The 15139-nt window shown below is 46.9% G+C and overlaps 1 protein-coding gene and 1 pseudogene across 3 annotated transcripts in view; both read right to left on the bottom strand.

The window, feature by feature from the left end:
- The window catches only part of DCPS (decapping enzyme, scavenger), a 46643-nt gene that overhangs the window by 30111 nt on the left and 1393 nt on the right, over nucleotides 1-15139 (bottom strand). For all 3 annotated transcript variants that reach the window (XM_058687270.1, XM_058687267.1, XM_058687269.1), the window contains exon 2: nucleotides 14710-14884. In XM_058687270.1, coding sequence (XP_058543253.1) covers nucleotides 14710-14884 — 175 coding nt within the window. The remainder of the gene's footprint in view (nucleotides 1-14709; nucleotides 14885-15139) is intronic.
- LOC131488467 (V-type proton ATPase 16 kDa proteolipid subunit c-like) lies at nucleotides 10779-11484 on the bottom strand (annotated as a pseudogene).

The raw sequence follows: 15139 nt of genomic DNA, 5'->3' as shown, positions 1-15139 counted from the left end.
CTGGACAGTGACATGCAGAAGAATGAACCTGGACCACTTGCTTACACCAGTCACAAAAATAAACTCAAAATGGATGAAAGACCTCGATGTAAGACAGGAAGCCATCAAAATCCTCGAGGAGAAAGCAGGAAAAAACCTCTTTGATCTTGGCCGCAGCAACTTCTTACTCAACATGTCCCTGGAGGCAAGGGAAACCAAAGCAAAAATGAACTATTGGGACCTTATCAAAATAAAAACCTTCTGCACAGCAAAGGAAACAATCAGCAAAACTAAAAGGCAACCGACAGAATGGGAGAATATATTTGTAAATGACATATCAGATAAAGGGTTAGTATCCAAAATCTATAAAGAACTTATCAAACTCCACACCCGAAAAACAAATAATCCAGTGAAGAAATGGGCAAAAGACATGAATAGACACTTCTCCAAGGAAGACATCCAGATGGCCAACCGACACAGGAAAAAATGCTCAACATCACTCATCATCAGGGAAATACAAATCAAAACCACAATGAAATACCACCTCACACCTGTCAGAATGGCTAACGTTCACAACTCAGGCAACAACAGATGTTGGCGAGGATGTGGAGAAAGAGGATCTTTTGCATTGTTGGTGGGAATGCAAGCTGGTGCAGCCACTCTGGAAAATGGTATGGAGGTTCTTCAAAAAATTAAAGATAGAACTACCCTACAACCCAGCAATTACATTATTGGGTATTTATCGAAGGGATACAGGTATGCTGTTTCAGAGGGACACAAGCACCCCAATGTTTATAGTAGCACTATCAACAACAGCCAAAGTATGGAAAGAGCCCAAATGTCCATTGATGGATGAATGGATAAAGAAGACGTGGTGTGTGTGTGTGTGTGTGTGCACGCACACACACACACACACACACACACACACACACACACACGCTGGAGTATTACTCGGCAATCAAAAAGAATGAAATCTTGCCATTTGCAACTACGTGGATGGAACTAGAGGATATTTTTTTTTTTTTTAATTTTTTTTGACATTTATTTATTTTTGAGACAGAGAGAGACAGAGCATGAATGGGGGAGGGTCAGAGAGAGGGAGACACAGAATCTGAAACAGGCTCCAGGCTCTGAGCTTTCAGCACAGAGCCTGACGCGGGGCTCAAACCCACGGACTGTGAGATCATGACCTGAGCCGAAGTCAGCCGCCCAACCGACTGAGCCACCCAGGCGTCCCTAGAGGATATTATGCTAAACAAAATAAGTCAGTCAGAGAAAGACAAGTATCATATGACTGCACTCATATGAGGACTTTAAGACACAGAACAGATGAACACAAGGGAAGGGAAGCAAAAATAATATAAAAACAGGGAGAGAGACAAAACATAAGAGACTCTTAAATATGGAGAACAAACAGAGGGTTCCTGGAGGGGTTGCGGGAGGGGGGGGGATGGGCTAAATGGGTAAGGAGCATTAAGGGATCTACTCCCGAAACCATTGTTGCACTATACACTAACTTGGATGTAAATTTAAGAAATAAAATAAAATAAATTAAAAAAAAGAAAGAAACCTTTCCATCTTGAAATGAAAAGTTGTCATTCTACTGTCTCTCCAAGCCCCAGAAGGGGCTTGGTTCACTGGTGTCACAAGCTCTAAAGCACCCAGGGAGAAAAGTAGGCAGAAATCTGCCATCATCAGGTGGCCTCAAGGAATGAAACCAAAGGAGCAAATACCCCTTTTCCCCTACCTCATTTCAAAGCCCAGCTAATGTGAGGAGCCCACTCCACAGCTCTGTCTATACTATTACCCTCACCCAGAATACCCCTTCTACTTCTCACCCTCCCATCACCAAGTCCAGCCATCCCAGGGGCTACCATGTCCCCAGCTGTGGGAGAAACCACGTCCGCACACTCCAACCCACCGGCTCCCAGTATGCACCCCTCCGTGCTACATACCCAGCTGGCTCTAAGCAACCAGGTACAGAGGACAGGAGGGGAAGTGAAGCTGGAAGCTGGAATCAACCAAAGGGCTATCTAGAGAACAGCTGCACCAGCTCGTTGCACCCTGTGCCACAACACCGCCCCAGGGGCAGCCACTTCATGCCAGATGAAAACGGGAGGGCTGTCCTCCAAAGGCATCAAACCACGGACCAGAGCAGTGGTAGGCAAGCTTTTCTGGAAAACGTGACAGCAGATAGTTTAGGTATTGTAGGCCATGCTGTCTCTTTCTCGTTTTCTTCTTAGTTTTTTGTTTTTTAAAACAACCCTTTAAAAATGCAACAACCATTCTTAGCTCACAGGCCACACGAAAAGCAGCAGGCCAGATCTGGCCCATAAGCTGGAGTGGACAAGAGAGCGTTGAGGGCTCCGGAGCGGGTGCTAGTACGTCTGGAATGCCACTCAAACTGCACCCTGAGGCATGGCCAGCCAGCCAGCTGAAAAGGCCCGCTCCCCATCCACAGGGCAATGGGCCAGATACTCATCCAGGAGAGGCCTGTTGTGGAAATAGACCTACCAAGTGGATAGCAGACAAAGCCCATATCAACTCACTAGACTATCAGCCTGCTTCTTCATTTGTAAACATTGATGAGCTAACGTTCACCAGACGTTAAGAGAAAACCAGCAGCCTGAAAAAGAATGACCAAAATAAACAACCAGAACCAGATCCCAGAGGAAATGAGATCAGGGAAGGGTCAAGAGATAATTCTGAAAACTATTCTAATTAGTGGGTCAGAGAAAGTCAACCCAGTTTGGACCCTGTAAAGCAAGCGCAAGATGCTAAGAAAATGAAACAGAGAATCAGAAGGAAGAAAATTAAAAATATGACTGCCAAATTAAGACCTCCACCAGGGGGCGCCTGGGTGGCTCAGTCGGTTAAGCGTCCGACTTCGGCTCGGGGCATGATCTTGCGGTCCGTGAGTTTGAGCCCCGCGTCCGGCTCTGTGCTGACAGCTCAGAGCCTGGAGCCTGTTTCAGATTCTGTGTCTCCCTCTCTCTCTGCCCCTCCCCTGTTCATGCTCTGTCTCTCTCTGTCTCAAAAATAAATAAACGTTAAAAAAAACTAAAAAAAAAAAAAAAAAAAAAAAAAAAAGACCTCCACCAGGAGGTCTGGAAGATAAACTTAAGGCAATCTACTGGCCTGTAAAAAGAAAAGACCTAGATGGGAAAAGCGGGAGAACACAGGAGCAATACACAGGATCACTCTAGGAGTCTCACACCTAAGAGGGTTTCCAGTAAGAGGAAAATAAAGGAAACAGGGAAGGAAATCATCAAAGAAATAACAGAAAAAAAATGTACAGAGCGGAAGAATGACATAAGACTTTAAATCAAAAGGGTCCAAAAGTACCGAGCACAATGAATGAAAAAAAAAAAAAATCCAACCTCAACACAGCCTTACGTATTTCAGTACACCTAAGATTAACAGAGCATACTAACATAAGCTCCAGAAAAGGAAACTGACAAAGCAGGGGGAAAAAAAAAAGAATGAAAATGCAAAACCAAGTTAATTGTAAGGAAGTGAAAATCGAACTGGCATCAGATGTCTTGTTAACAACAATGGATGCTTGAAGTCAACGGATCAGTGTCTCCAATGTTTTGAGGGAAAGAAATTTAAATTCTGTATTCAGCCACGCATCAATCAAGAGTGAGGGCAAAATGAAGGATTCAAGGTTTACCTTTCATGTGTTCTTTCTGAGGAATTACTTAAAGACTACACTTTAGCTAAACAAGAGACTAAAACCAGAGAGAAAGACATCAAATCCAGAAAACATTGTATCTAACTCAGAAGAGCTGTGAAAGGAAGTCTCAAGTTGACAGCCATGCAGCATGCCGAAAGCATCAGCTGTCCAGATTGGAGGAGCAGGAAAGAGTATTCTGGAAGCAACGTTTCCAGGAAGGACTTATCATGTAATGAATTCTCAAACCAGTAGCTGGATAATTTCAAAAACAGAGTAAAGGCTTAGGCTTCTTCCTGCCACAAGTCAAAAAAAAGGGCGGGGGGGGGCAGGACAACTAGAAACTTTATGAAATGAAAAAGGAAAAGCATAAAATAATGGTTCAAATAGGAAATAAAATAAAAACAGCATGATTTGGAAGAACATGTTGGGATGTGAGAACAGAGAATCTGTTTGACCTATACATCAGACACATCCCGGGGGCATGAGGGTCCACTGCACAGGGCAGGTAGGAGAGGAACCAGAGCCCTAACACACTCTGTGTGAGTGTGTAGCACACATTAAACTGGCCACCATACCGTCTGGCAACTCAGAATCAGAGAAAACACACAAGACCTGATTACAATCGTGCAACAGAAAATACTGTGACAGTGTGAAGTACAAGCATGGCTGACAGAGAAGCTGGGAGACAGCAAAGGCCAGAGGCATGGGTGTTCTCACCCGACAGAGTGACAAGAGGGATGCAGGGCTAAAGGTTTCAGTATGTGTACAATTCCAGAGGCAATTTTTTAAGACTCTAAAAGCAATAACATAAACATAAATATTGGAAGGAGAGGGGAGACAGGGCAAGGAGAGTATAAAGAAGCCTAAACCTCTCAATTTCCACTGTGGAGGACTGATAGGGTCAAAACTGTACAAATCAAGAAGTTGTGTGACCTTAGTTTTCAGCTAAGTGTTTGGAGGAAATTACCAGAAGCACCAAACCCAGAAATTCTCTTCATGGTAGTTGCTTCTGGAAAGCAGGACCAGGGTGGGGCAGAGTAGTATAAGAGCCTGTTCCTGGCCATGTAGATAAGCCCCTCAGGGCTATCTGATGAGCTGACCATGGGACTGTATGACTGTGATGAATGGCCTAATCCCACCACAGAGGTTTATTCAGTAGGTCCAGATTTGTATTCGAGAAAGCTCTTTAAGCAATCCTGATGAAAAGTTCCAGTTAAGAATCACATTACTAAATAAACGTCGAGTTCCATTCAAACCTGAGAGACTGTGGTTCCACGATCTCATATGATACAGAAGTCCACTGAGGTGGGCTAGCCAGCTATTGGATTCCTCATTTTTCTTTCAGAGAAACTGGGTCCCAGGGCAATTCCATGACTTGCGCTGGTGTCACCTCCCGGCATGGGGCTCTTCAACACCCCCGCTCAGGTGGAAACCCGTCTGGTGAGACTTTCCCTGTGGGTCACTGCTCACAGAATTCTGGTCGTTCAGCTCAGCTGCAACGGGAGGCCTGCCGAGGACACCCACGGAGGAGGGAGCGACAGGCCTGTGCCAGCGTGTGCTGGAGTAGAGCCCACAGAGCCTGGTACCAAGCCTTCTCTTCCAGGTGCTGGAGGACCTCCCCACATTGCCCTCTTCTGCCGGGGCCGGCACCGTCCTGGCACGTGCTCCAGCACAGCACGGGCTCCCCTGTCCACGAGAGACAAAAGAGCCAGGCTCCGCCACTTGTCTGCCCCAGAGAAAAGGACAGAAGTCAAGTGCCCAAAACCCAGAGGAAGGAGGCTTTAATCAAACACTTACTTTCAGCAACAATGTCTAGAAACCAAATTTGAGAATGAAAGCAGAGCCCTAAAATGTAATGGGAGAGTGTTCTTAGTTCTTCTAAGGACCTACTAGTTTTTCTTACCTTTTATTAGCCAATATGTTATATGCCAACAGCTAACAGCAGCTGTTACACACACATGTAAAACAACAGGTGTACACATATGCGCACATTTATACACGTGTATATGTACATAAATATAAGGGGCGCCTGGGTGGCTCAGTTGGTGAAGCGTCCAACTTCAGCTCAGGTCATGATCTTGCGGTTTGTGAGTTCGAGCCCCGCATCAGTCTCTGTGCTGACAGCTCGGAGCCTGGAGCCTGCTTCCAATTCTGTGTCTCCTTCTCTCTCTGCCCCTCCCCTGTTCATGCTCTGTCTCTTAATAATAAATAAACGTTAAAAAATTTTTAAACAAATAAAATAAATATAAAAATAGGTACCATTTGGGGCACCTGGGTGGCTCAGTCGGTTGAGCGTCCGACTTCAGCTTAGGTCATGATCTCACAGCTCGTGAGTTCGAGCCCCGCATCAGGCTCTGTGCTGACAGCTCAGACCCTGGAGCCTGCTTCTGCTTCTGTGTCACTCTCTCTCTTTGCCCCTAACCCACTCGCATTCTGTCTCTGTCTCTCTCAAAAGTAAATAAACATTAAAAAAAAAAAATTAAAAAAAAAATAGGTACCATTTGAAGACCTAAAATAAAACAAAAGAATACCCGTGCATGGAGCATGCAGTCCAAGAAACAGAGCCTTACCAGACTTTTGACATCCTTTCTGCCCTGCCTCCACCAGCAATAATCACTTTGCTGAATCAGGCATTAATCATTTCTTTATCTTCTAAATTCTATTACGTATGCATGTATCCCTAAGCAGTATATTGTTCAGCTCTGCTTGTTTTCAACTTTATCTAATTGGAATCACACTGTGTATTCTGTGTCTTGCTTTTCTGGCTCTACATGGTGAGATTCTTGACATGTATAGCTGTAGTTCATTCATTTCCCCTGCCCGGAAGAAGCAGTCTGGTGCAGGAAAACACCTTGATTTACTTATGTATTCTACTGTTCGCTGATAACTGGATTGTTTCTAGATTTTTCTATCATGAACAATGCTACCAGGGAATGGCTAGTTTAAAAAAAAAATTTTTTTTTTTTTACTATTTATTTTTATTTTTGCGAGAAAGAGAGACAGAGCGTGAGCAGGGGAGAGGGAGAGACAGGGAAACACAGAATCTGAAGCAGGCTCCAGGTTCTGAGCTGTCAGCATAGAGCCCCAGGCAGGGCTCGAACCCTCGAAGGGAATAGCTAGTTTTTAAAATGCTCCCTCCAAACAAGCCCTCACTCTGGACTCCAGGGGTCCTGGTTTTGCCTCTGTAAGGAGCACAGGGAGGAAAACCGTGCCTGTAGCTAAAATACTAAAATGCAGAGTTCTCTGCAACCGAAAGACGATGTGATTCCCAGGTTCTCTCCACACCCTGCCCTGGCCTCACTCCCACACAGACGCCTTCTCCTCCTCTGAACCTGAGATTCCACACCCCTGCTCTACATCGGGGAAAACAATTGGCCTTTTTAGACACAGTCTGGATTTCTGAGTCACACCCCTCTCTCTACTATCTCCCCCTCCCCCCCCCCCCCCCCGTTCTCCCCCAGGTAAGGGAGAACAGAGATCCTGATGAAAGGGCTCCATTGATAGGCCACGGGTATGAGAGCGTGAGAGCCGGAAAAGCAGATGATCTAGGCTCTGCCCTGCATGGATGGCCAGGGAAGCATGGAGATGCCAGCCATCTGGCCTACCCGGCCCTCACATTTGCCACATGGCCACGGGGGGGGGGGAAAAAGGAGACCTGCGCACAGTCAGGGCCAGGCACCTAATGTACACTATTTCCATTTAAGGCCCATACAATCTTAAAGGTAGAAAAGTAATAATAGAAAATGACTAACACTTACCAAGTACACACATAAGCCAGTCATAGACCATATGTGCTTTGTGTCATGAGCCATAACCCATGACTGTGATGACAAAATTGATTTAGGAAGTTAAGACCAGCATTGAAACGGAAACAAACAAGACTGGAATTAAGTTGGAAATACTGGTGACTGTCCGGTAAAGTAAGGGTTAAGTACTGTTGTGTGAACCTTCTGTGTCCCTCAAATCCACTTACATTTATTCACATGTACTGGGTCACAACGTAGAATGTATCTCTCCTTGTGGGCAGAGGCAAAAACATTTTATGTCACTTATTTCATAACAGTCCTGAACTAACCTAATTTAACAATAACTGGAGCTACTTCCCCAACTACATCTGTATCACACACCACAGACATCAACTGCCCCCTCAAGCTCCTGACAAAATGGCCTCTTTTCTGTTCCTCTTTCCTCCTCCAGAACACATGCTGTGCCCTGAACATTCTCCCACCCCCCTCACCAGCTCTTAGCACAGCTGGTTCCTTTCCATCCTCCAGGTTTCGGCTGGAGCGTCATGGCCGCACAGAGCCAGCCCCTCTCCTGCCCGTGGCCATGTAACACTTGTTTCCTTGTTTGCTGTCTGCCTCTGTGCCCCAGCTACCACTCCAAGGACAGAGCGAGTATCTGATGCACTCACCGATATATACCTAGCACAGCACCAAACATGCGGAAGGCACTCTGTCTCTGTTAAATGAATACAAAAACTTACCAAGTCTTCACAGCTGGTAAAGGGACAAAGCCAGGATTCCAGCACAGATTATGTCTGACTCGAGGCTTGCTCTTAACCTCTGCACTACATTAAAACTCAGAAACAGCACAACACTGCCTTGGGCCACACCGCTAGTAAGTAAACATTAGCACTGGGACAGGACTCGAGCACGTCCAGCTCCAACGCTCATGCTCTATTGTGTCAACAGGGTGGGGGGCCATGAGTGGCTCAAAGGGGCAGTCTCTTATAGTCAGCTGAGAATTTGGAAGGGATAAAGGAGGAGAATGCAAAAATCATCAGGCTGGTAGGGAAGAAATGAGTAGAGAGATAACAGAAGAAATCGAGAGCAGGTAGTTCAGAAATCTAGGGGAGGGGTGCCTGGGTGGCTCAGTCTGTTGAGTGTCTGACTCTGGATTTCGGCTCAGGTAATGATCCTAGGGTCATAGGACTGAGCCCCATGTTGGGCTCCACACTGAGCATGAAGCCTGCTTAAGATTCTCTCTCTCTCCATCTGCTCCTTTCCCCTTCTCGCATGCTCTCTCTCTTTTTCTCGAAAAGAAAAGAAAAGAAAAGAAAAGAAAAGAAAAGAAAAGAAAAGAAAAGAAAAGACTTAAAGAAAGAAAGAAATTGAAGGGAGAAGGGCTTCCCTACGCAAGCAATATTGTGGGGAAGGAGGCCTGGAGGAACAGCCAGAGTTGGCAGAAAAACTCAAGGCAGCAACTGTGCAGGGGGCTCAGAGGGCTGAGGCTGCAGGAACCCTGCCTAAAGGCCTCTACAGGCAGTGTTAGGAGTTGGTGACTCTGAGGTTGGAGAGGTGGGGCGGAGAAGGCTCCTGCACACAGGCCAAAGGAGCTGGCCAAGGGAATGCTTTGGCAATGCCGCCACCTTGTGGCTGTGGAATGCTTTGCCTATAGGAAAAAAAAACCCGGCTGAGTTTATTTGTTTGTTGGTTCATTTCCCAGCAGCATTTATTGAGCACCTAATATGGATCGGGTTGCTGGGGACCGTAAATGGGTCTGACATGACTCCAAATTTCCAGGACCTCTGTCCCTACATCCAGGTGGTGACCAAACCTTGTTCAGTTTACTTCCCTCTTTCATAGTAACTTGTAGGGTGTCCTTCCCCAAACAAGACTGTAGAGCAGAAAGGGTATCCTATTCACTGCAAGTTACAGAAACCAGCATAGAACGCAGCACATGAGAATAATCATGGCGGCTATTATTTAATATGGGTTAAGTGTTTTTAAAAACATTGGCACACCTGGGTGGCTCAGTCGGTTGAGCATCTGACTTCGGCTTAGTCATGATCTGTCTGTGAGTCCGAGCCCCGTGTCGGGCTCTGTGCTGACAGCTCAGAGACTGGAGCCTGCTTAGGATTCTGTGTCTCCCTCTCTCTCTGACCCTCCCCCATTTATGCTCTGTCTCTCTCTGTCTCAAAAATAAATAACATTAAAAAAAAATTTTTTTTTAATAAAAAATTAAAAAAATAAAAAATAAAAACATTAGCACATGGGGTGCCTGGGTGGCTCAGTTGGTTAAGCGTCTGACTTTGGCTCAGGTCATGATCTCATGGTTCATGAGTCTGAGCCCCACATAGGGCTCTGTGCTGCCAGCTCGGAGCCTGGATCCTGCTTCACGTTTTGTGTCTCCCTGTCTGTCTGCCCCTTCCCACTTGTGCTCTGCTTCTCCGTCTCTCTCAAAAATAAATGAGGGGCGCCTGGGTGGCTCAGTCGGTTGAACGTCCGACTTCGGCTCAGGTCATGATCTCACAACTCATGAGTTCGAGCCCCGCGTCGGGCTCTGTGCTGACAGCTCGGAGCCCGGAGTCTGCTTCGGATTCTGTGTCTCCCTCTCTCTCTGCCCCTCCCCCGCTCATGTTCTGTCTCTCTCTGTCTCAAAAATAAATAAAAAACATTAAAAAAAATTTTTTTTTTTTAAATAAATGAGCATTAAAAAAAAAAATAAATGAATAAAGACATTTGTGTGTCTGAGCCTCAAACAGCTTACCTATGTGGCAGCTCCGGAGAGAGAGGTCAGGTAGGCGCTTACTGCAATGAGCCTGAGGTTCGTGGAGAGGGCAGGGGCGGAGAAACAAACACGGGCAGCACCGCACACAGATGGTGTTTAAAGACCAGCACCTCTCAAAGTCGGATGTGCCTACGACTCGCCTGGGGGCTTGGCTAAAATGCAGATACTAATGCTGACTTCTGAAGCTGGGTCTGAGATTCCGCATGTCTAATGAGCTCCTGGGTGACAGTAATACTGCTGGTCCACAGACCACACTTGGGAGTGGGAAAATTCCGGACCGGGTTAACCAACTGTGGCCAAAAGGTCAACTCCACCGCATGGCCTGTTTTTCCACATACAGCAAGCTAAAAGTGGCGTTTTCTTTCTTTTTTCCCTTCCCCCCAGTCACAATGGAGAACTTTACTGGACTCGGCTCAGCTCGAGAGCCTTGCAGGCCCAGCACGCTGGCCCGCAGCTCTGGCCAGCCAGAGCTGGAGGACGGGATTCCATCCGACGAGTCTCAGAGCGAACGGTAACCCCACAACCCAACACTCTACCTAAGATTACCTAGTTGGGAGACAGGGCTGCGCCACGACGCATGAACAGATCAAATCTTTGTAAGTAAGAAACATCCAGTGAAGAGAAAACGACAATGCACCCGTCTACACACAGCGCTCTAGGGCAGATGAGTGGGGGTGTCTGGCCTGGGTGGGTAATGAGTGGGCCGGGATGTCCACGGCACCCGGCAAGCAGGGGCGAGGCCAAGGGTAGCAGACAACAGGCACCGGGACACTGAACTTTTACAAGACTGATTACTGGGGGGATGGCTGTCCCGTGCGTGCGTGTCACGCTCTTCGTTTCGGAATGAGGGGGTGGTCTTGACATCGCCTTCTGTGGCTGGTGCACTCAGAGAGAGGCTACTTTGTGGGGAGGATGAGTGCAACAAGGAGACCGCAGGGGCCATGCATCTTGGAGAAGATGAGGGTCAGGATCATGCCCATGAAGAGCGGAGGCTGCTGGGCCATGCCATGTACACCGGCGTCCCCACAGCCACCAGCCCGTTCAGGCCAGCACCCAGCTGGAGGAAACTCCTCTGGAGACTGTTGCCGTCATTCAGGGAATCAGCGACAAGGACCGCCACCACCAGCCCGTAGATGGCGATGATACCAGCGACAATATGGGGATGATGGACTTCACGGTCGGTTCTGGCTGCATGACAGACATGGCCACGATGCTGGGCCACTCTTGGCCATGCCGTGGGCGGCACCCAGGGCGCTGAAGACCATGGCGGCCAAGGTGCTCGTGACCGTGAAAAAGGAGGTGTACTTGGGGCCATTCTTTTTTTTTTTTTGAATTTTTTTTTTTTTCAATGTTTTTTATTTATTTTTGGGACAGAGAGAGACAGAGCATGAATGGGGGAGGGGCAGAGAGAGAGGGAGACACAGAATCGGAAACAGGCTCCAGGCTCTGAGCCATCAGCCCAGAGCCTGACACGGGGCTCGAACTCACGGACCGCGAGATCGTGACCTGGCTGAAGTCGGACGCTTAACCGACTGCGCCACCCAGGCGCCCCTACTTGGGGCCATTCTTGACCTTGGACGTGCCTGCGGGTGGGGAGAGGGTGAGCTCAGGGGGCCAAGGGGGCAGCGAGGATGGGCCGGGCACAGCAAGCGAGTGGGAGGTGCACAGTCAGGTGGCTATGAAGGTGACCCGGCTCGTCAGCTGCTGCACCCTGAATGAAAATTGCATTTTCATTTTTAAAGCAGTGGTTTAAAAAAAAAAAAGGGGGCGCCTGGTGGCTTACTCGGTTAAGCATCTGACTCTTGATTTCGGCTCAGGTCATGATCCCGTGGTTTGTGAGATGAAGCCCTGCATCGGGCTCTGACAGCATGGAGCCTGCTTGGGATTCTCTCCCTCCCTCTCTCTCTCTGCCCCTTCCCCGCTCGCGTGCTGTCTCTCTCTCAAAAATAAATAAGCATTAGCCACTCTGGAAAACAGTGTGGAGGTTCCTCAAAAAGTTAAAAATAGACCTACCCTATGACCCAGCAATAGCACTGCTAGGAATTTACCCAAGGGATACAGGAGTACTGATGCATAGGGGCACTTGTACCCCAATGTTTATAGCAGCACTCTCAACAATAGCCAAATTATGGAAAGAGCCTAAATGTCGATCAACTGACGAATGGATAAAGAAATTGTGGTTTATATACACAATGGAATACTACGTGGCAATGAGAAAGAATGAAATATGGCCTTTTGTAGCAACATGGATGGAACTGGAGAATGTATGCTAAGTGAAATAAGTCATACAGAGAAAGAAAGACACCATATGTTTTCACTCGTATGTGGATCCTGAGAAACTTAACAGAAGTCTATGGAGGAGGGGAAGAAGAAAAAAAAAAAAAAAGAGGTTAGAGAGGGAGAGAGCCAAAGCGTAAGAGACTCTTAAAAGCTGAGAACAAACTGAGGGTTGATGGGGGGTGGGTGATGGGCATTGAGGAGGGCACCTGTTGGGATGAGCACTGGGTGTTGTATGGAAACCAATTTGACAATAAATTTCATATTAAAAAAAAAGCATTAAAAAATGTTTTTTAAATAGATAACAACAAAAAAACTTTTAAAAGGACGAATATGTGACAGAGACCATTTATAGGGCTCATAAAGCTTAAAATATTTCCTCCCTGGTCCTTTACAGTAAAAGTTTGTCAACCCTGATCTAGAATACCATCCAGGGACAGGGTGTATGGCTCTACAAGAGAGAGAGGAGTTCTGAACACTGAAAAAATTTTTATAACTTCTGATCACCATGCCTAGTTTGGGGGGAGAAAATAAAAGTATAATGCACTCCATGTATGCTAATGTTTCTGCCAAGACCCCGAGCCCTGCAAAGGATGAGCTAACACATGAGGCCGCCAGGTGGGAGTGGGCAGCACTGGAGAAGAGGCAGAGAGACATTTGGGGTTGTCAGTGGGGAGGAAGACCTGTAGCGAGCAGATGACTGACTGCCTCTTGCAGTCTTTAGCTCAGGAAGAAAAAAAAAAAAAAAAAAGACAAAAAACAGAAAGACAGGGCAGTGGCCACCACCACTTGCGTGCAAGATCACAGAAGTACTGGAAAAATTACATGAAAAGGAAAGGCTGGGCATTCCACAGGGTTTCTCTGTGCAGCAGAACCTTCTGTATTTTGGCTGAGAGAGAGAGGCATTGGGGAAGATGAGAGAAAGGGGTGGTAGCAGGATAATGACCTCGGAGCCTATAGTTTGGGGACTGCCCCGAGGGGTGTTTGGCTACAGAACCTTCTGTCATGCTTCTGCCACCCCATGTGGAAGACTGCATTTGCTTAAATGTCAGCTCCTGAGAAAGTAAATACAGCTGTCCATTCCCATCAACTCGCACCAATCAATCTGGCTCGCTTTCTGCAGAGGACCAGGCTGTTTTGCCTTCAGTTGTGAACGGTCTGCCGGTTTCTCATCAAGTGTTCACATGGATCTCCAAAGGACAACAAATAACGGCACCGTTTTTTGGGGGTGCAGAAAAGATCAAACCTACCAAAAAGCCTGCAGCAGGGTATCTGTAAAGGCAAATTGTTCCTCAATGCTGGAGGACAAATAAAAAGATAGAAGGATATTACAGAACCACCACATGCTACAAAGCAGATCCCAGAATTTCCTGGTTGGAAGGAACCTTCAAGGTCAGCCTGTGTCCTTCATGCTTCCAACAAAGCTGCTTGTTAAACCTGACCAGCTAAAGGCAAAAAGCCCACATCGTGCCTGGCTTTTGACATGGAAGCTGAAATAAATTCTTCCTCTTCTTAGTAAATAAAAAATCCTGGCAATCCAAAACAAATCTCTGCCTTTAACCAATGAATTTTTTCCCTTCCCAAGTCCATCCCCCTCGATCACACTCCTTTTCTCAGGGACTAGAAAGTGAGTTCTTTCAGGGAAATAACTGATCTTGGCAGCACCCCACACACTGCTCATGGTGCGTGAGTCTGCTGTCTACTGAAAGATCTTAGTTTTTCTGCCCCCCATGGGCTGTGATCTTGGATAAGTTACTTAACCTTTCAAAATCTCAGTTCCCTCAGTCCTATCACAGCAGGGCTATTCTGAGTACTAAATACAATGATACATATAGGACACTTAGAATGGTGGCTGGCACAGTAGCAAGAGTTTACTAAATGTTGACAACCACTATCATTCAATTGGTAGACATTCTACACCACGAATCACACTACCTCCCCAAAATACACTACACCAACCTCAGCACTGACATTTCTTTGTTATGAGATCCCATTCTGGGCTTCGCAGGATATTCACGAGCAGCCCTGGCCTCTACCCTCTAGGTACCAGCGGCTCCCCTATTTTCCCAGTTCTGACAACCAAAACTGTCTTCAGAGATTGCCAAGTGTCTCGGGGGCAGTTTGCACAAAATCCTCTCCGCCTTCCACAGAGAACTATTGAACGAGCATATGCAAATCAGTTTTGCAGAGTAGCCACCACACCCCCTAATTTCCCACCAAACCCCTCTCCCCACATGAAGCCACTTTAGACACCACTTGCTTACCATTCAGCTGCCGTGGAGGAAACAGGTGATAGGTGCTGTAAATATCATTGGAGAACTGCAGCTGGAGCTCAGGGCTGCCCATCAGGAGCTGGGCCACCTGCTCCACCTGAAATGGTGTCTTCTCCAGGATCACAATGGCATCCTCTCCATCCCCGTCCCCAGAGGCCTCATTTACCTGGAGGCAGAGACACCATCGGTGAGCCCAGAAACAGAAACAGTAGCTCTGGGGCCTCCTGTTCCTTCTCCCAGAGCAGGCATCTCATTAACCCAAATGCTTGTGCATTCACATCTTTCTTCTCAAAGATGCAAAACTTCTCTACTTTCTTCTGCTTCAGACTTGGAGGGCCTTTGTCAAATTCTCCCCATTTCACAGATGAAGAAATATGTCTAGAGAGATTAAGTGACTTGCCCAAGGTCACAAGAACAGTCA

This window comes from Neofelis nebulosa, chromosome 10, assembly GCF_028018385.1.
Source record: "Neofelis nebulosa isolate mNeoNeb1 chromosome 10, mNeoNeb1.pri, whole genome shotgun sequence".
NCBI classification, from domain to species: domain Eukaryota; kingdom Metazoa; phylum Chordata; class Mammalia; order Carnivora; family Felidae; genus Neofelis; species Neofelis nebulosa.
Note: the sequence above shows the minus strand (reverse complement) of the source record. Positions and strands in the feature narration are given on the sequence as shown.